The 21260-nt window shown below is 37.3% G+C and overlaps 1 protein-coding gene across 2 annotated transcripts in view; it reads right to left on the bottom strand.

Annotated features, from left to right (window-relative positions):
• Positions 1–21260, bottom strand: part of fhip1a (FHF complex subunit HOOK interacting protein 1A) — a 99167-nt gene that overhangs the window by 31611 nt on the left and 46296 nt on the right. For both annotated transcript variants that reach the window (XM_008111978.3, XM_008111977.3), the window contains exons 4-8: positions 19514–20140; positions 14223–14381; positions 13193–13279; positions 5231–5398; positions 510–589 (exon numbers count right to left, since the gene is read on the bottom strand). In XM_008111978.3, coding sequence (XP_008110185.2) covers positions 510–589; positions 5231–5398; positions 13193–13279; positions 14223–14381; positions 19514–20140 — 1121 coding nt within the window. The remainder of the gene's footprint in view (positions 1–509; positions 590–5230; positions 5399–13192; positions 13280–14222; positions 14382–19513; positions 20141–21260) is intronic.

Genomic DNA, 21260 nt, shown 5'->3' with positions numbered 1-21260 from the left:
AGTAATTGACAAACATATGAATCTAAACCAGTAGGAGGTGTTGGATGTCATTAACTTGAAAACAGTTCTAGTACTGTGAACTGACTCTCAATAGTAGGCTACCCAATTTCTGTGTCGTGGTATGAAAAATAGAACTGGGAAGCAAGAAATACATTCCTAGTTTTCCTTCCTAATATTTTTAGGAAATAAGATGTACATTTATATAGAAGACCTTCCATGAATTTTGTCCAAATGAATGTAAATTATTTTACTCACTTTGCTAAATTTGGAAGAAGCATAGTTTCATCCTAAAGTGGTTCATAATTTTAAAACTCATGCCTCTTTCTTCTTCTTTCTTTCTTTACACCTCTTGCATTGATTCTGAGTTCATATAAAACCAGCGGATGCAGATATCAACCCACCCCCCCCACCCCCCGCCAAAAAAAGCTAGTTAAAACCACCTGTAGGATATTAATAGACAGCAAGGGGTTTGGACTACAAAAGTATCATGGAAAAGGATTTAGTTTTACCTTAAAACTAGCTGTAACATCACATCTTCACAATGTAAGCTGATAAGTGTTCTGAATAATGCCAAGGACACCACGCAGAGCTGAGAAAAGATAAGCACCATAAAAATCTGTAACTTCCTATCTTTACCCAATTTTATTTTTAAGAATTTGCACTGCACAATCACTTGATCTGGTACTTTTGAATAGGATTAGGGAAATATTCAATTCTGGACAACATATCCTGAAGAATTTGGCTAACATGCATAAAAATATAGTATCTACAGTGTAGAATTAATGCAGTTCAACTGCCATGGCTCAGTGCTATGGAATAATGGGAGTTGTAGTTTGGAGAGACACTGTCACTCTTTGGCAAGGAAGGCTAAAGACCTTGCAAAACTACAACTCCCATCTTTCCACAGCATTGAGCCATGGTAGTTAAAGTAACGTCAAACTGCATTAATTTTACAGTGTAGATGTACCTCTATATTCAGAGACCATAAACCATGTCAGTAACAGAAACTGCACTTTATGCTTGATAGTGTAAAAACAATAAAATCATCATTCACATACAAATCAGGGGAAGGTTTCTACTTCCCAGGATTACACTGAGGACATATACTCAAAATGGATGACATTCCCCTTGCTCCCATTGAATATTTCCTCTCAAAGCCTGCTGCACTGTTGCTTCAGCTTCCCTATTTGTAAACTATTTTTCTTTGCAATCGAATGAGAAGAGAGATACATGAAATCTAATCAATAAGAACTGTGATGAAAAAATGATTTCCTTTTCTTGGCATGGAAAGTGTATCTTCATACCCTTTCCTCTATTGCTATTCTTGCATGCTAAGCACCATGTAATCATCGCTGGTTACAAATTCATACATGTTCAACATAAGATGAGATAAGTTTGTTACCAGAGCAGGTACGACATGCTGTGTTGCCTGAAGGAAAGGACAAAATGGTGCCCTCCTTTCCATGAATAGAAGCAAACTGTACTGACAGCTGGATATTACTTCAGCAATGATAACAACACTTCACCTGACAATAGCAAGCTAGTTCAGTGGGCGCAGGACATGCCATATGGTGCACACAGCTCTCTTGTTCTAGAAAACAGACTGAAGCCTAGCCTCTAGTGGTCTGTCTCTGCTGCACCAAAGCACCTACCACCTACACCATTTACACACTCATATTGTGCTATGATAATGTGCTGAAAGCTGTGGTGCTTGTTTCTATGTTTGACTATGTCTATGGCAGAGAAGTCATTCGGTATCACAGATGCATGTTGGCAGAGATCCCAAACTACTTGAGACGGGAGAATGCTTCATGATACCCACCCACTCTGTCTGTGGAACAAATAATTATAGATTAGTGGAGACAACACTGGCAAGTTGTTAGCTGCGGAAGCAGTTTGGGAGCTAATCTGTTTTGTAGTTCACACCACAGCAGTAAGTATGTGTACGTGCATGCACGCCCTACTTGAACAATGTTTATTTGGCCTAAGATGACAGCCTTGATACATGTTGCACGTACTGATCATCTGGCTTTGACTGTACTCCACCCCAGATGCTACTTAGCATTTCTCATATGCAGCAGAGCCTTCTGCATCCTTTAAGAAGGAATAAGTACCAGTCAAGGAGCAGGTGTGGAGGACATTTTGCTGACTGTAAACTGGAGTAGGTGTTTGCTTTCATCCTAATATTGAAAGTGCTGCCAAGATCTCTTCTGATAATAATTATATCTCAGAAACCGTTAATATAATATTCACTTTCAATAGAGAAAAACTTCATGCTGCAAAGACCAAGGAACTGAGCTAGCTGGTTGTGTTGATACCATTATTTCTACTGACGTTATATAGAGCAAAATTATTCTGGCAAAGCAAGTGTTTGCTTTTGTACAGAGGACCGCTGTATTGTTTCTCTAACTTAGCAGAACAAGAAGATGCATTCTACTTAGCAAAAGCTAAGAGTGTGTTTTTTTTTGGGAGGGGGGGGGGTTTGCCAGAGAGGATATATTAATTTGTAAGCCATCAAACATAGTCATTAGCACTTTCATTACTATTTTATAAAACACACACTTGTAAAATATAGCATATTGGCTGCTGAATACTTAACACATATAGAAAAACTAAAAAATAAACCTTACCCAAAAAAAACCTCACTTCAAGTTAGAATTGCATTTTATGCTGCTGCAGGGTCAGTTTTACTACTTTTGCTGTTGCTTACATTAATGACTTTATTGTTTCAGCTGCTTACACAATTACATTTTATAGTCTTTCCATTATTTTTAAGGTAATGAGTTATCTTAAGGACTTGGTTTAGTCAAAAGGGCATGATGCTAAATTAAAATACTAATGTAAAAATGACACAGGATGTGCAACTTGTCAGCATCAGAATAATTCAAAGCCTAATCAAATGATGCATGTTCTTCATAAGGGGAACCTAGAGTGTATGGACCCAGGAGTTACTCAGTTATTATTAAATTGTATTAAGTTTCAAATAATGTAAATATGCCCATAAGTTTTAATCTTGTGGTATCATTCTCAGTCATCAGATGGCAATCTTCTCTAACCAGTCCAAAGGTCTACAACCAGTACAGTTGAAAGCTAGAATGAGTAGCTCAAATGGTAGTTATTGGACTGTCCCTCTACCCTGCTGAGCGATGAACTCCTCCAAAGATAGCAAATGGGCAGGTTACTCCCTCATGAAACTGTAGAGAAGTGGTTCTCAACCTGTGGGTGCCCAGATGTTTTGGCTTTCAGAAATCCCAACAGCTGGTAAACTGGATGGGATTTCTGGGAGTTGTAGGCCAAAACATCTGGGGACCCACAGGTTGAGAATCACTGCTGAAGAGATTCATTTTGGCAGGAGGTATGATTCAAAGTGCCATGAGATTTGCCTTTCCTCATATAATGTGATCAAAATGTGTTCATCCCACAGCTGCACATCTTACTTGAATCATTCAGTATATGGAATGCAGGGCTATTCTAATCCATGGAAAGTGGAGTACTTTAACAAATGAGTATCAGTGAAGTTTTATAAATACAGCACTACAATCAAGCATTTTATCAATCTTGCTACTGTACTTAGGCTGTTCAAGCTTCCCATGTTCAGAACACGATGCCACAGGATTGAACAGAAGGGTGTACTCAAAATTACAATAAAATGGATTAACTGAGTGATCATATGTTCGCCTTGTTATAAAATAGCCACTTTAAAATTGAAGTTAGTAATCACCTAGGTTTGTTCAAAGACGGTGAAGAGAGAAAGTTTCTAAGTGTATATAGCAGGCATGGGCAAACTTCAGCCCTCCAGGTGTTTGGACTCCAACTCCCAGAAATCCCAGCCAGCTTACCAGCTGTAAGGAATTGTGAGAGTTGAAATCCAAAACGCCTGGAGGGCAGAAGTTTGCCCATGCTCAGTATAAGTAAAGGTAAAGTTTTTTTCCCTGAAATTCAGTCTAGTTGTGTCTGACTCTGGGGATTGGTGCTCATCTCCATTTCTAAGCCAAAAAGGCGGTGTTGTCCGTAGACACCTACAAGATCATATGGCCGGCATGACTGCATGGAGCACTGTTACCTTCCCGCTGAAGCAGTACCTATTGATCTACTCTCATTTGCATGTTTTCGAACTGCTAGGTTGGAAGAAGTTGGGGCTAACAGTGGGAGCTCACCCCACTCCCCAGATATGAACAGCCAACCTTTCAATAAGCAAGTTCAGCAGCTCAGCAGTTTAACCCGCTGTGCCACCGGCAGTATATAAGTATACAAAAGAAAAGGCCACTCAGTTAATTACATTCATTTTCTTATTAATACTGATTCATTCCCTTTATTACCACAAACAGTTTATTAGCATCTGTTCTAACCACAGTTGTATTAGTTACATTTGTTTTCATGAAGAAATACATTTCCTCCATTGCAAACACTTTTCTTGCCTGTTTATTTTAGTTTTGTTTTTTTGTGCCTCTGACTGTAAATGTTCCCCCAAGCCATGCCTCCTGGTACACACACGCATACACATGCCATTTTATTTTCTCACATGCTTTTGATGCTGTTGTTCTGGTCCATTCTGAAGGCAAAACATTCTCTCTAATGAAGGTACCTTTCCTCCATGTTGCTCTCACTTGACACCATAACAATCTTTCTTAATATACTCTGCAGTCTATTCAGAGGTATGCCACTCAATCCTGAACTGAACAGCACTAATTCTTTTATTTACACTTCCACACTGTACACTGTGTGCTTGAAGATATTTGAATTACTTTATTGGGATATTTCTAATCCTGGAGGCTTTTCTTTTATCTGATTGAGCATGGAGCTCTTTCCCATCCTTATCAAAAAATAAGAGAAAAATTACTAAATGGGATAGGTCTCCTAATGTTGCCATAACTGCCATAACCTATGCCTTAAAATGCTAAAGTAGGTTTTTAAATAGGAGAGTAATTCTCAGCCAGCTGGCAAGGTAGGAGAAGACAAACTGAAGGAGGGAGAGAAATGAGCAATGTCGGAACAGGGAATTTCGCAGTGATCATGGGTTGCTCCTTTTGCCTTACTGAGAATGTCCCATTACCATGCAACATTTTATTTGGAGAAATAAAACAGCAGATGCCAGGAGAGAGCTTCCTAATGGACACCACACTTGCTGTTCCACTGCTGAAGAAATTACATATTTTTATAACATAACATAACATAATCCCATGGTTAAAGATGGATAAAGATGGCTACATTTCTAATTCTGTAACCATACCCTAAATGGAGTGTTTATGCGGCTTGTGAGTGTGTCCAGGATGTGCACATTTTCATGGCGGTGAAGTAGAATGAACCGAAGGAAGATCTTGAGTAAAGCTGGCTCTGAAACACTCCTTAAGAAGAGATCCAAGTATGCTGTTGTAGTCATTACCTCTTCCACAGTCACCTAAAATAATTATAGACAATATGAATATTGCTTCGAATATACAGTTTAAATGCTCTTTGCAAAGCCTCCACAATTAGCCTTCCCCAACACTGTGCCCGCCAGTTGTTTCAGACTGTATTTCTCATGAATTCTAGCTGATGTGGTCATCAGTGAGTTAACATGGGAGCTGAATCTGAAGGGCAGCAGATTTGGGAAGATCGGAACACACATTAACAAGCACAATGTGGTTATTTAAAAACATGCTGACTAGATCCACTTAAAAACATTCACTTAGCGTATTTTATTGGATTAACTAAAGTATGAGAGTCTCCTCAGCACACTGGGAAGGATTCATACAGTCTATGTATGCCCTAAGTAATTTATTGCAAGCAGTGTCAGGAGTGCTATATATCTGCTACAGATTTTTTGAACATTCAATTCATTAGTTGGAACTAAACTTTACTTCGTTTTTCCCATTCTGCATCTGACCTTTGAGCCACATAATTCTTTGTTCTCTCTGTATGAAACTCTAGAACATCTTTAAAATACAAGTAGTCAGTGTTCTTTCATTTTAACTTCAGCATCCTTCATGCTAGTGCTCTGAAAATAAACTAGAGATCCAATTAGCTTTGGATATTATTCCTTGTGACTTTCTTTACTAGTAAAATTCTCTCTTTTATATTAAGGACAAACTAATGCTTCTAAGCTTCAAATTCCCTTGATGCTTTTCTACCCAATCACCTGATCACCATGCTTTGCCAAGATCTTGTACAACCAGACAGAATGTTTTGCCAGCCCTGCCAAAGAGTCCATCAAACTACAGAGCTTTGTTCCGCATGAGGAGGAGCGCACTTTGATCTTTGAAACCAAGCAAGCTTCTAGGCGAGTCACAACTGATTAGGAAAGAGTTTGTTAAGAAGTGGACTTTAGGTACTTGAACATGGCTACTGTTCGCGCACACACATAATCTCCAAATTCTGTTGTAAGATTTCACAAGACGACCTCTTGCTAAGGGTCTCTGTGCAAATGTACTTTAACCAAAATTGTTGTGGGTCCAGGGTAGTAACAGCTTAGCATCCAGTTTTGTCTTCATAGTGATGCTGTGTTTCTTTTTCTTTTGAGTGTGCTTATTTTAGTTTGAGAAAGGGGGAATTTACAAAAGTATAGTTTTTACATTTAAAGTGAGTGTGCGTGGATTAACTATAGTCTTTCAGGGTAAACGTGGCCCCGTTTCGTGTCCCAGCTTTCATTGGGGGCTCCAATCCATTTTCAAGAGCCTCCCGAAATCAGGAGGGGTTTTTTTTTGGTTCAGGACCCCGAAATTCGGATCATTATGAGGGGACTTCCCACCCACTGGATCTTCTTCCTGGAGTTCTTCTTACCTGGTACCTGCTGCTGCTCCTCTGGAGTAAGAGGTGCTCAGCTGCAGGTGTGCTTCAGGCCTGCCTGAACACCGGCCAGCCACCACACATGCCCCACCACCACACGCTCCGAGAGTGCATGTGTGTCAGGACCTGCAGGCAGGTCCGGAGCGTGCCTGCAGCCTAGTTCCAGGCCTGCCTACATCCAGGCAAGGAGGCAATTTCAGGTCGACATGAAAGCAGGCTTTCCATATGGGGAAGGGGTTCCTGTTTCGTGCTTCCGAAGAAACGGAAGACACAAAAGAAACGGTATAAATGGAAAGATAAAATTTTGAGCAAATGACTATTAACTACTTCTCAATTCAGAAGCAGCTGTTTCCACTTGGAGGTTTTATTTGGGTGTATCACTCCTTTGCATCACTGGTTACACATGTGCAAGTATATGTGATTCTTCACATGTACGCGAAGCAAAAAATCATGCAATTGTTCTCTTCCATGACTTCACTGTTAGGAAAGTGAAGTCATGGGCCCCGAAATGGCCAAGGACCATTATATCTTAGGGACCGCCTCATTCCTTTTTCCCATCAGTGGTCACCTTGATCCTCCCAGGAAAATCTATATGTACTGGGCCCAAGGGAGGTATGCCTGGAAGCCACAAGGTGTAGAGCCTTTTCGATCTATGCTCCAATTCTGTGGAACTCATTGCCTCCATATGTTAGAGCAATGTCGGAGTTGCGATCTTTTGGAAAAGCGCTCAAGACTTGGCTGTTTGGTTGTGCATTTAAGTAAATCAGATCTAATTTGCCAAATCGTCACTGTTGAATGTTTTTAGGTTGAATGTTTTTATGTTGAATGTTTCTATGATGAATGTTTTCTATTGTGGAATTATATTTTAAATTGTAAGTCACTCGGAACACTCTGGTGGAGAGCGACTAATTAAGAAATAAAGTGAAGTGAAGTGAAATGAAGTGAAATCACTATTCACTAAAAAACAAAGTTTTGTTATTTGCTATTGAATGAAAGTATCCTGGGCAAATTTAAAAATAATTTCCTTAAAAAATATTCCTAGTACGTTGTAATGTCTTTTTTTACTTTTGTTGCCTCTGCACTATCAAATTATTTCTCAACAACTAGAGCAGATTCTGGTGAATATACAGATACCACGTAAGTTGCCCATTTATGATATGGAAAATAAAAAATCCACAAGGACAAGCTATAGTAAGAAAGCATGGGTTTTGCTTACAGAACTCAAGGATTGTGCTGACTTTCTGTCACCTGGTTATTAACAAAGAGGTAAATAAAGCTAGTTAGCTACAGGTCTCTATATAGCAATAAAGTAGATGCAGCTTAAAAAGCACAAACCGAGGAAAGCGTAATTGTATCTCATTGGAGACCCCATACTACAGTGAGCTCACCCCACTCCCCTCCCCCCCCCCGCCCCAATATCTGTAGATGCTCAAGGACCCTTATATATAATGGTGCAGTAAAATGGTGCCTCTTATATAACATGGTAAAACCAAAGTTTGTTTGGGGGGGGGGGGGGAATCTTGGACGGGGGATTTTCAAACTGTGGTACTATAGAGGTACTACTTCCAAAAGTACTTCCAAAAATAAGATAATCATGTCTAGAGATTTTTTAAAGGCACACATATCTATTGCACCTCTGTATTGGATGGTAGATGCCTGTGCTATTTTTATAACAAAAATGAGCGCATGTTGCTTTGCTAATGCAATCTTTTAAAGCTCATTTATCAATAGGTGCCTGATATTTCGAAGCCAACCTTTGCGCTCTGGACCAAGACTGCAAAGTCAGCATTTTAAATATAGTTACCAATGAGCTTAATAGGCTTAAAAGTACAAACACAAAAGCATGTAGACCTGCTCATATGAAAAGGGGCATAAACCATATTTTGTGATAGTTTTTAAAAAGTTGTCATTCATTGACAATTTGGAAAATATTCCAGTTAATGGTATTTAAACAAAATCTAGATTATTTTAAAAAACTCTTTTTCATGCAGCATGTTAGCAGCATATAAAGAGGACGTTTTATCATATTTTAAGCATTTTTAACATTGCACTCATAAGAATACAGCTTTCTTTACTTGTAACATGACATTTTTAAATTAAATGGCTTCCTAAGACTTCATATTTCTGTTCGTATTTACATATAAAACACATGTAATTACTGACCTAAGACTTCCACACATTACAAAAATTAGCACATACAGCTATAGAGAACCCTGAAGCATCTTTCAGGATTTCAGAGACATATACTTCACAATGAACTATAAAAAATAACAAAATGAATATTCTTATTCTCAGTACCACATTTTCTTTCATTTCAGCATCCACACTGCTTAAATATGGCTTCAAACCTTGCTTTCAGTTCTGCAGTAATCTTGCCTAGAATGTATTGGCAATAGCAATGAGTACTATAGTATAAAGTAACTTACAAAAACCAAGATCTTAAAATATACTATATCTGAATAGTGGTTTTGTGTATATTATGATGTCCTCTTAAACTAAAAGAGATCTAAGTAGCATTTTGGACACCAAGCTTTGCATACTACCAAGAACTTGCATGTAAATTTACATGTAACATCTATTCCAAGTTAAGAAAGCAGCTGTCTGAAAAATCAACACAGCCAATAGGACAACCAGAGCCTGTATATATTTTTGTGAAGAATGCCAGGAAATATAAATGAGAAATTAAATAAACAAAACCAGAGAGTACATTTGAAATCCAATAACATTTTTATGACCCATTCTTCAATTTTAAAATTTTAAGTATCTTAAAACTCCTAAGTACCGCTATATTAGTCAAGTGAAATTACTTGATACAGCATTTATGCTATCCCATCAAGTCTCGGAGAACATATATAAAATATGAATTGCTTTAGTTATGGGAATAAACAAAATAGCAAGTACATCTTTAAGGGAGGGCGGGGATCAACAGAATGAGATTTCTACATAATATCTCCAAAATGAAGACTGGGGAAGGGGGGAACCATTCATTTCACTGGTGGTCATCATGAAACTTTTCTATCTTATCTCTCTTCTGAAAGACTTCCAAAATATTTGAAAACTCGCCATGATACCCCCTTAAAACTACTTTTCCAACAACTCCAGACCCAATTGGTCTGTTTTCTGCGTTCACAGTTAGGCACAAAGTTTGACAATTCAATTAATACATTGATAACATACTCCACCATTTTGGTAAGCAAATGGAAAGGAGTTGGTGCAGGAAGAAAGATTTGGTGATATCTAGATAATTTTTTAAAATTATCACATGGATGAGAGAGGTAGCTAAAGAATATTATCACCCAAGCAAATTATTTAGTGATTATTAATGATTTTGCAAAATTGAAGAAGTGAAAACTTAACTAGTTCAACCAGAAGCGACCTATACCAAATGTAAACATCATAATAACATGTGTCATGATGTTTAGTATTTGGTATTTTTAATACTGTTTCATATTGAATGTATAAAATAAGCAAAAAAAGGAAGAGCTCATTTTACGCTTTTTTAAAGTGTCATCTGAATGTTTTGGTTTCATCCATGTCTTTATTTGTTTCTCAAATCCACTAGATGGTGCACTATAACCTTCACTATAGGACATGTTCAAAGAGGCAACAAATGACAGTGCTAAAAACTACCATGTGGTCAGCATACATTTAGATTGCAAGGAAAAGAATAATCTGGGACAACCTCTATTTCTAATTAAATCAGACAATTAAGAAGAGAAATTGAAGATCTTATCAATTCTTCAGCATCATTTGACTCTTTATCATAGGGTTTATTCAATTATAATATTTTTCTAGACTTTTGAGAGGAGAATTCTAATGTTTCATTAGCTTATATTATAAAATATTTTATACTGCAATTAGATCCTTATTCCTTATCCTTACTCTTGCCTGTTTGGGTCTTGCCAGTGCCAACAATACATGAAAGCTTATACCATGATATATTTCTTAGTCCACAAGGTACAGAGTAAGCGCAAAAATGCTTTACTTTCTAGGCTTTCTGAATAGTTATGGATTACCAGTGGCTCCCTGGTGGCGCAGTGGGTTAAACCATTGTGCTGGCAAGACTGATGGCTTGAAGGTTGGACTGCTGACCTAAAGGTTGCCGGCTTGAACTCAACCCGGGGAGAGCGTGGATGAGCTCCCTCTATCAGTTCCAACTCCATGCGGAGGCATGAGAGAAGCCTCCCACAAGGATGGTCAAAACATCAAAACATCCCGGCAATGTTCTTGCAGATGCCCAATTCCCTCACACCAGAAGCAACTTGCAGTTCTCAAGTTGCTCCTGACATGAAAAAAAGTGGTTCCCAACATTTGGTCCTCTAGGTGTTTTTGGACTTCAGCTCTTACATTGGTAAGATGGCTGGGATTTCTGGGAGTTAAAGTCCAAAACACCTGGAGGATCAAAGATTGGGAACCACCAGTTTAGCCAAAGCAGGAGTCTGTATCTGTAGAATCATCAATTCAATCTCATGTCTGATTAGGACCACAACTTCAAAAGGGACTGGCTTGATCAGGATTAGGGTTCAGAGAGTGCCCATGCTGGCAGGAAAATTGTGAGAGTTGTCCTTACAAAAATAAAGTTTCCAGGCTCTGATCAGCATACTATTAGATGTTTAAAGTTCTAGAATAAATACCAATTATGCCTTCCATCATACTTCTAACTATAAAAAATATCTTGAAGACAGGATTTGTGTTTCTTTCAAATATGTACATAGCTCAGAATACCTAAATATCAATGAACTTCAATGGATATTAATATCCGTTTGGTTAGCACACAGTGGGAATACAAAAGACAAAGGCAGAAAGCAGAAAAAAGAGCTCAAGAGTAACAGGCAAGTAAAGATGACAGGACTCGCTGAGAAAACTAAGGAAAGAAGGACTTTTTGGCAATATTAATAATTCCATTAATTATCTACATGGCAGGTTGTTCAGAAAGCTTTTCAAATGCTAATGAGACTGTCATAGCAATCTCTCATTTAAACATTGAAATGTTCATGCTATAGTAACGAAAGAAAGCATTACTGAAATATCCGCTTGTGCTTTAGGTGTGCATCCAGATGCCAGGTTGAGTTAATCCTCTGCCTCTCCAAAGCATAACCTGATGAATTTATGGCCGGCACCTGGAGTACATCACACCCATTTAGGCAAGATGTTTAAAACGTTCTAAGAATCGAGGGTATCATATATTTATGTTACAAAGAAATGAGCCATAGGCATCACCAAACTATATATTTTGTAAATCAGCTTAAAAGTCAAATACATTTGCACCCAATCAAATGTAATCCACTCCAGGTGTTAAACTAATTTGTTGAATTTATTTGTACAACTTCAGTTTTACAAACATTTACAAATATTATAACAAGGAAGGATACCGTGAAAATTCTTTGCAAGTCTTAAAATTCAGTTTACTTAAGGTTCAGTTAAATAACTAATGAGTAATCACTATGCTGCCCAATAAATCATAGGACTGTCAACAGACGATCTGATCCTTGAAAGCTGTCTTGAGTACTGTTATTATTATACAGATCTGTCTATAAGCTAAAGCAAGTATTTGTATGTATTTATTTATTGCATTTCTATACAGCTTTTCTCACCCTTAGGGGGGACTCAAAGCAATAAAGGTAAAGGTTTTCCCCTGACATTAAGTCCAGTCGTGACCGACTCTGGGGGTTGTGCTCATCTCCATTTCTAAGATGAAGAGCCGGCGTTGTCCGTAGACACCTCCAAGGTCATGTGGCCGGCATGACTGCATGGAGCGCCGTTACCATCCTGTCGGAGCTATACCTATTGATCAACTCACATTTGCATGTTTTCGAACTGCTAGGTTGGCAGGAGCTGGGGTTAACAGTGGGCGCTCATTCCGCTCCCGGGATTTGAACCTGGGACCTTTCCATCTGCAAGTTCAGCAGCTCAGCGCTTTAACACACTGCGCCACCAAAACCAACACCAAAGCAATGTACAACATAATAAATGGCAAAAATTTCAATGCCCCACATCCATGTATGCTGTTTTACTCTCTAAAACAGGGGTGGGGAATCTTTTCTGCTAAGGGCCATCTGGATATGTATAACAACAAAATTTCAGACCACACCACTATCTATCTATCTATCTATCTATCTATCTATCTATCTATCTATCTATCTATCTATCTAATTCTAAATAAATAATTATAAAATTATATATTTTATAGTTATAAATTACATAAAATTAAATGAAACTTCCAAAGGCCACACAGCACAGGTAAACAACGTGCGCATGCACACGCTTATCTCTACTGAAAGAAAGTACTCTTAAAATCAAAATCCAACAATAGGTGGATAATAATAAAATTGAACACAAATAGCTGAGTTTATTCTAGCTTCATCACACACATAATGTTGTTAAGCCACTAAATACTGATAATTATATTTAACAAACAAATACTGACCTTATGAAGAGCTGGGGCCATAACGGGTACCAGAAACCCATTATAAATGTAGTTCACAAGTTGGTTACGAATCAGAGAGTGAGACACCTAAAAGAAGACAGAAAGAGTGCTGAAAGTCTATCTGGGATGGGGCATCATACTTTATTTGAAGACATTTAAATTGGATTAAAAATAATTATTTACTTCCAATAAGTCCTCCTTCCATATTTCAAGAGCTTATATGATCAACCTTCCGAACTCTGGTTTTCATTCTATGCATGCTTATTTGAGAGCCAGCTCAAAGTACTGTCCCCATGAAAAGTCAAAAATCTTTTTCACAGCCACACAAGCAGGCTAAACAAATATACATTTATTGAGTAATATGAATGAAACAATAATAAGATTTTATATATTGCTTCATTCTTTGCCTTTTAGCTTAATTAATGAGACAGAGCCAACCCGCATGAATCAAATAAAACTACTAATACTGCAAAACTCTGATGCTATAAGAATCCTGAGTGCACCATCAAAGAGATATAACATCTGATTTTATCATTAAACTGGAGAAGAACAACAAGGAATCAAAAGAGAGAAAATCTAATTAAGAAATAATAAGAACAAAGAACATGAGAAGACTAAACAGAATTTAAATTGGGTTCTTGAAATATACTGATCAACTCAAAAACAAAGAACATTGTTCACAGATATTAGTGAATGGGTTTTCTTTGCTGAAAACAAACAAAAGCAGTATATGAATTTATGCTCAGTTAGGTTTCCTGGAAAAATATTTATGATTTTAGATATTAATAAATGTTGCTCAGCCAAGCATTATTAGGAAATAGACAAGTTTGTAAAAATAAACCTGCATCTCATTTATTAGATGTTTGTTATCTAAATCCTAATCCTGTTGATATTTGTCTATATAAGAAATTTGCAATATAATTAATCTAGACTTAATAATGATTTGCACTCTACAGTACTTCTACATAAACAGAGGAACATCATACAGGTTTAAATATTAATTTCTAATACCATTTATTTAGCCATGTACCTGTATTACTGCATTGCAGAACTCAAGTGAGTTCATAAACTGGACAAGAGCTGGAGAAAGAAGCCAGTCGTCTTTGAGCAAACAGTTCCATTCTTCTCCTTTACCTTCCAGCTTTGTAGGCAAAGATGAATAGAGGCCACTTAGGCCTGTTGCTAGTACCTGCAAAAAATGTCAAGGGGAAAACAGCAAGGACACAACTAATTAAACCAAGTAACTGCATTACTGCTAAGCATTGCCTTAAGCTAATACCGTTTATTTAGCAGGAAGATACAAATTCCTAGAATCTAAATCATTTACCTTTCAATACGTGTATATGTGCCTTCATGTATCCTGTCAACTTATGATGACCCCATAAATTGCATAGGGTTTTCTTAAGCAAGGGACATTCCCTTCAATAGCTCACATTTAAAAAAAAAAAAAAAAAAAAAAGCATGTGCCGGGAAATACAAGCTCTGTTGTCCATCAGTCAAAAATGATTTTCATGTTGGCATTTCTCAAATATTTAACTTATATTAACTGTTCAAAATAATTTACAAGTAGGATAGCATTAGCTGACTCTGGTAAAGCTAAAATTGCATGATGAGTAACATTTATTCTTATCACATCTCTGCATTGATCGTTGGAAGTGATGTAACACCCTACCTTTCCAGTTTGCATTCATAACTCATAATTTCATGTCTCCAGCTTAATTAGCTGCTTTCAAAGAGACATCTTAACACCTGTAATTCTCCATCCAGTCTTCTTTTAGGAAGTCTTGCTTATGTTTTCCCAAGTTTCAAGTAGTTTCAAACTAAATTAGCTCAACATTTACTATATACACAATAAAAGTGAACATACATATGTATGTGTGTGGCTGGGGTACCCACTTCCACAGACAGGCTCCCGCTTCCACAAACAGCTTTAACCCACAGTGCCGAGGAGCCACCAAAAGCCCTCCCTCCAATGACATTTCAGGTTATAGCAAGCACCATGAACATGTAGCCCAACCCCTGCCAATGTCCTGCAGCTGAATAGCATACTGAACCTCATAAATGATGCATCTAGAGCATTATGTGAGCTGGAGTACACCCAGGCAAAACCAGGTACCCAAACTAGTGTTAGATGAAATGCACTGAATTAAGCATAGGTTTTCTTCTACTTAGAAAGCAAAAGATATAGTCCTATGTTGTATGTGGAGTATGGTAGTGGTGATTGGTTTCCAACTGGCAAGGGGTCAGGAGGGCTGAATTTTATCTTGTATGTTGTATATCATATATAAAGCAGAATTAGACTTGGAGGAAAATGAAATATTGGAAGAAGGAACATCAAACAATTGCTACTAAAAATAGTAAAGACTTGGAACAATCACTGAAAAAAGTCAAGGAAGAAAATACAAAGGCAATGCTACAATTAAGAAAACATAAATAATGACCACAGAAGATATATAACTTTAAAGTAGATGATAATGACATTTAAATAGTTCTAGAGTGTCCATATTTGACTCAGTCTGCAGCCATGATATTAGAAGATTAGGACTTGGAAGGACAGCTGTGAAGGAACTAGACTGATGTGTATATATTATTGAATATGATTTAATACTAAAGTTAGAATTGTCCGTGTCATGGTATTTGCAATTTCTATGTATGGTTATGAAAGCTAGACAGTGAAAAAAGGCTGATACAAAGAAAATAAACTCATTTGCTGGTGCTGGTGAAGAATTCTATGGATACTGTGAATTGCTTAAAAGACAAATACCAGTAAATTAATCCGACAGCAAATCAAGCCTGAACTTTCATCAGAGGTCAAGATAATTGAGACTGTTAGACTTTGGCCATATCAGAAGAAATGGTCACTAGAAAAGACAATAGTACTTGAAAGAAAGAGGAGGACTGCATTAGAGATGGATATACAGACAGCTCCAAGTCTGCAAGATCTGAGCAGAGCTGCTGATGACAGGTGGACTTCAAGGTCCCTGATTCTCAGGATCACCATAAGTTGAAGTTGACTTGACCTTTTTGCTACATCAAAAAATTAATATGTTTTCACTTCATTCAAATTATCTATCAATACAATCTGGAAATGTGTGAAATGGTTTATTTTGTAGGTTATCCTCAGTTCTTCTGATAAACAGTGGGGTTTAAGTGTTTAATATAGACCAGTGGGTTCTCAACCTGTGGGTCCCCAGATGTTTTGGCCTTCAACTCCCAGAGTTGAAGGCTGAGATTTCTGGGAGTTGTAGGCCAAAACACCTGGGGACCCACACGTTGAGAACCACTGATATAGACAGAAGCAACCCCATGTCTACCAAATAATGTATGTATATATTTTGCATATATGTGTGTGTACACATTATGTAGTATACTTTTTGCAGTAGGCATACTACACAGATATTTCTAACTTATTGATAATTGTGGTTTAAATTAAACTATGCAATCACTTTTAAAGTGTTGATTAACCACATCTTTGTGGGGAAACTAGCTATTCTTAACTGGAACCTGTGTTTTGAATAAATCACAAAAATCTTGACACAACAATATGATTGCATTAAATAACCCATAGCTTTCAGAACACTATCCTAATCCCCAACTACCTGAGGCTGGCACAAGGACACACATTCTAAAATTTGAAGGTTTGTTTCTGCAATCTGAACTAGTACTAGTTTAATTATGATGATGGATTTTGAAATGCATTATATCCTACCCATTTTCATTTCAACCAAATTGAGTTGGTTCATCTTAATCAGAATTGAGATAATTTTGTTGAATCCACAGGGAAGTAACTATTAAAAACCCTTTAATCTTTCAATATTTTTGCTTAAGTGGAGTGCACATGCCACCCACTCTCCCCAAGCATCATTCTGGGGTTTTTTTTTTTGTAATGGTAAAATAATGCTCCCCAAATTGTAAAGATCACACAACACCTACATATTATGAGACCTGAAAAAAATGAACAACCTTTAAGAACAGACTGTGATGTTTTACTATAGACTGGGGCAAGCTATCTTCATGGCTGGATTGATTTCTATGTACTACTAAGACAACTGTTCTAATTAGGAGTGTGTTTTGTCAAATTTAACCCCCTACTGTTTGAAGGTTAATACAATTGGCTTTAATCTTCAGAGTAAAAAGACTTTTTAAAAATTAATTGGCAAATGTAATTATGGATGTTACAGAATGACTCTAATAAGGGTATCTACCTCTGGGACAATTTCCTTTTTCAACAAAAAAGGAATCCTCTTCATCAAATAAAGTCAACAATAATTTCTCTCTGCTGAAACTTATTATTTGATATTTCAAAGTACAATGGCAATTTTGAAACTTTTTTTTAAAAAAATCAGTATCATTAGGAAAAAGGATAGAAAGTTGTTTCACTGAAACAAGGCACAGAAAGCCATAATGTGCATTTTTCATATTATCTTGTCTGAAGAAGATCCTGAAAAATTATGTCAAAGAGGACTTGAGCCTACTGTATTCCTTTTTAGAGTGGAAACTTTAAAAACTGTATTTCAAGGTACCTTATTTCACATGTGTGTGATTTGAGTGGCTCAAAATCACCCAATATGGACTATGAGTATAATGCATCTTAGAAATCTACATTTGGAGTTGTTGTGGATAGCAACAACTCCAAAAGAACTATCTCATTTTAAATTCCTATTAGAACAGGAACTTTCACAAATAGAACACAATGGTACACTGAATGGGTATGTAGTACAATTTCTGTGCAAGATTAGCAGTCTGTGTTGCGTAAGACAAGCTCTTGGAAAAACTGTATAGCAAATTGACTACCATGCAAGTTGTCCAGGACTCTAGAAGTGAAGTGAAGGGAATAGGAACACACCTGACTTTATTGCCAAGAGGAAACATGGGTAGCTGAGCCAAGAATGCTTGCAAAGAAAGATCATCCGGATCCCAAATGTATATATAGACACTTGCTTTCAACATACAACTTTGTTTCAACATTGTCAAAGAACTAAGACTCTCCTCACCTTCCATTCTCCTCCTTTACTGTATCTGAGAACATGGTTGCCTAATTTGGGAGGCAGTTTTTGTCTGAAAAATGGGATGAACACATAGCAAAATAAATTATGAAACACTGTATCAGGATACAGCAGGAAGGGATGTGGGCTAAGTCCAAATGTAGCAGAGAAAAGGTAAGATAAAGCTACCATAAAATGGACTGAGAAAGAAACACTGTTTTAAAAGTAGTTTCCGACTTAAATGATGAAGGTAGCTGCTTCCCTACAGCAATCATCATCACTGACCTAATTGGAGCTTAATTAAATTTGGCAAAATGCCTATCTCTGTAATTGGTGGAGCACCAGAAGGAATATAACTAGCATATGGCCATAGTGAATTCAATATGATTAGGTCATTCATCTCACATTCATATTGGAAAATAGAGAAAAACACAAGTTTTACATTAAAACTGAGAGATCTGAAGCAGAACAAGAAAAGAAGCTGATGAGAGATTATCAGATTAAACTCCTAAATAAATACTCATGTTTTATTTAAAGATGTCTGATCTTCGACTGGCACATTATAATCCTAAGTAATGTTAAAATAATTAGACCCAAAAGACTACCTAAACATCATACTTTGATATATCTCCACTAACTAAGATGCATTTAATCCAAAAGTATTATTGTTGTACATCAATTAATCTTCTGAAGAGAAAGCAAATTTTAGTTTAATAGTGTCCACAATTCATTTTTACATAATTACATCTTTTTTTTTGTAAGACCCTACTGTTTGGCTACTTAAAATTGGGCTACTTAAACTTATTTGGCTATTTAAAATTTTAACTTTAACACATGGAACATCTATCAAAAAAATGGGAAGAGCATACTGAATTTTTTAAAATTGTGTCACAAGCAATTTGAGAACATACTGCAAGTCGCTTATAGAGTGAGAGAATTAGCTGTCTACAGAGACATTGCCCAGGGGACGCCTGGATGTGTTACCATCCTGTTGGGGGACTTCTCTGATGTCCCCACATGCTAGAGCTAACAGACTTGAAGCTTGCAGATTTGAACCGGCAACCTTCAGGTCAGCAACCCATCCTTCAAATCAGCAGTCCAGCTGGCACAAGGGTTTAACTCATTGCTCCACCACGGCTCCTGCCTACTAAAATGAAGCTTAATGAAAGGGTTTGTATGCATACCAATGCTGCTGTTTGCAAGTTCTACATAACCATAAGATGACAATATTGCACTACATAAAACCAGTTGTGTTTTGCTGGAGAAAAGACCAAGACATTAAAAAATGAAGTTTTTTTCTTTGAGGGAGCAGGATAAAACGTTAAAAGAAACTTACTGGGCAAAAGTAAGTGTTTTCTACAATGTAATTTGCAACCACACTGTTTTCTGCAGAAAGTGACATTATAAAAAGCAATGCATCACGAGCCTGCTGGCCAACAGTCCCATCTCGATGGATGAAAGGAATCAGGAGCGAAAAAATCAGGAAGTTTGCAGCTCCTTGGTCCTCGCTGGTGTGGAAGAAGAGTTCCAAGATAGACGGATCTTTGGCTAGGATTGAGCAGAGCTGGTTGAGAAGAACTACCAAGTCTATCTCTACAGCTGGGGTTGTGGTTCCTGAGCAAGAACTCAACAACATCATCAAAGGTTTCAGGATGGGTTTGTGATGCAGCAAGGGCTGGTGGGATTGTGTGACAAGCATTTCGTACATCTTCAGTTGTTCGATTTTCATTTCATCAGTGAATTCCCGCCTCAAACTCCAAAGAAAAAGTTTCTCCATGATATTCTCAGTGACCACAAACTCCAGGATAGGGCCCATTGCTGCATCTTTTGCTTGTTCTTCAATTAAAAGGAAGAGCATGTGCTCCACATAATTCTGCACAGTACTGGCTTCATCTGGAGGTATTACCCCATATTTGGCCTGAACGTTTTTTAAAGGGTCATGCTTCTCCAAGATTTTTATAACCTACAAAAAATGGAATTACTTTTAATGATCTGTGTACAGAGATTCATCACAATATTAATAGGTTTGTTATTAACCAAACTCAGTCATCAATATTTCCATATTAAATCATATTTCATTTCACTGTAAAGTTTCCAGCTCAGAAAAGCTTAATTGCAGCAAGATATGTCTCACTGCACTGAACACAGAGACAGACAGTTGAATTAAACAAGGAAAGAGTGGAATCTGCTTATGAACAACTGTTTGCAAGGTTAGGAATATTCTGTCCAAAGGTCTGAATTCATTGCCACAATTTGAAATATATTATCCTGATTGAATGAAGTAAATATATACATTTTCTTGTCCGAGGCAGAACAAAAGGTGTTCTTCATCCCTCTCTAATCATAACAAGATACATGGAAATAAAAAGCAAATCAAGTTATTTTGGCACTTAAGTTATATGCACATCTTTACCCACCAGTCAATAAGTAAAAATGTAATGACCATCACAGCCACAGTTACTACTATTTTTAACATTCATGAATGTGAAGGTGCCATCTCCATGTAGGCCTAGTCCTGTACCCTGTACTTACTTTCCCAAACCATAACTTTGAAAGAATGGCCCATTGTTGCAATTCTTTGAACGTTATCAAGTTAATTACAAAATAAATGGTTTTTGTTGTCAAACTGAAACTCAAATGCAAAATGCAGAAATGGAAAATATCACTCCAGCACAATGGTTCTTAAACTGGGGTCCCCAATCAACTGGCTGGGATTTCTGGGAATTGTAGGCCATAAACATCTGGGGACCCTAGGTTGAGAACCACTGCTCCAGCAAAACTCTTGGGGGAATCAGGTGGTTAGACTCAGGATGTTACATTCTACAATTAGCTCTCCAAATGTATGGGTTAACCTTTTTGGATTTGATTGATCACAGATTTTACCATTTCCTCCACCACTGCTTTGCACTATTTTTAAAGGGGACTTTGATAACATCTATTTTTCAGCTGTCTTCAGTGAAGTCAAGATTTGTTACTGATGAAGTCTTGGAATGACAGGTAAATACATAAAACCATTAGCCTGTAGATCAGTGGTTCTCAACCTGTGGGTCCTCAGATGATTTGGCCTTCAACTCCCAGAAATC

The sequence above is a fragment of the Anolis carolinensis genome, chromosome 5, assembly GCF_035594765.1.
Source record: "Anolis carolinensis isolate JA03-04 chromosome 5, rAnoCar3.1.pri, whole genome shotgun sequence".
NCBI classification, from domain to species: domain Eukaryota; kingdom Metazoa; phylum Chordata; class Lepidosauria; order Squamata; family Dactyloidae; genus Anolis; species Anolis carolinensis.
The sequence above is the reverse complement of the archived record's forward strand: the minus strand, read 5'-3'. Positions and strand labels throughout refer to the sequence as shown.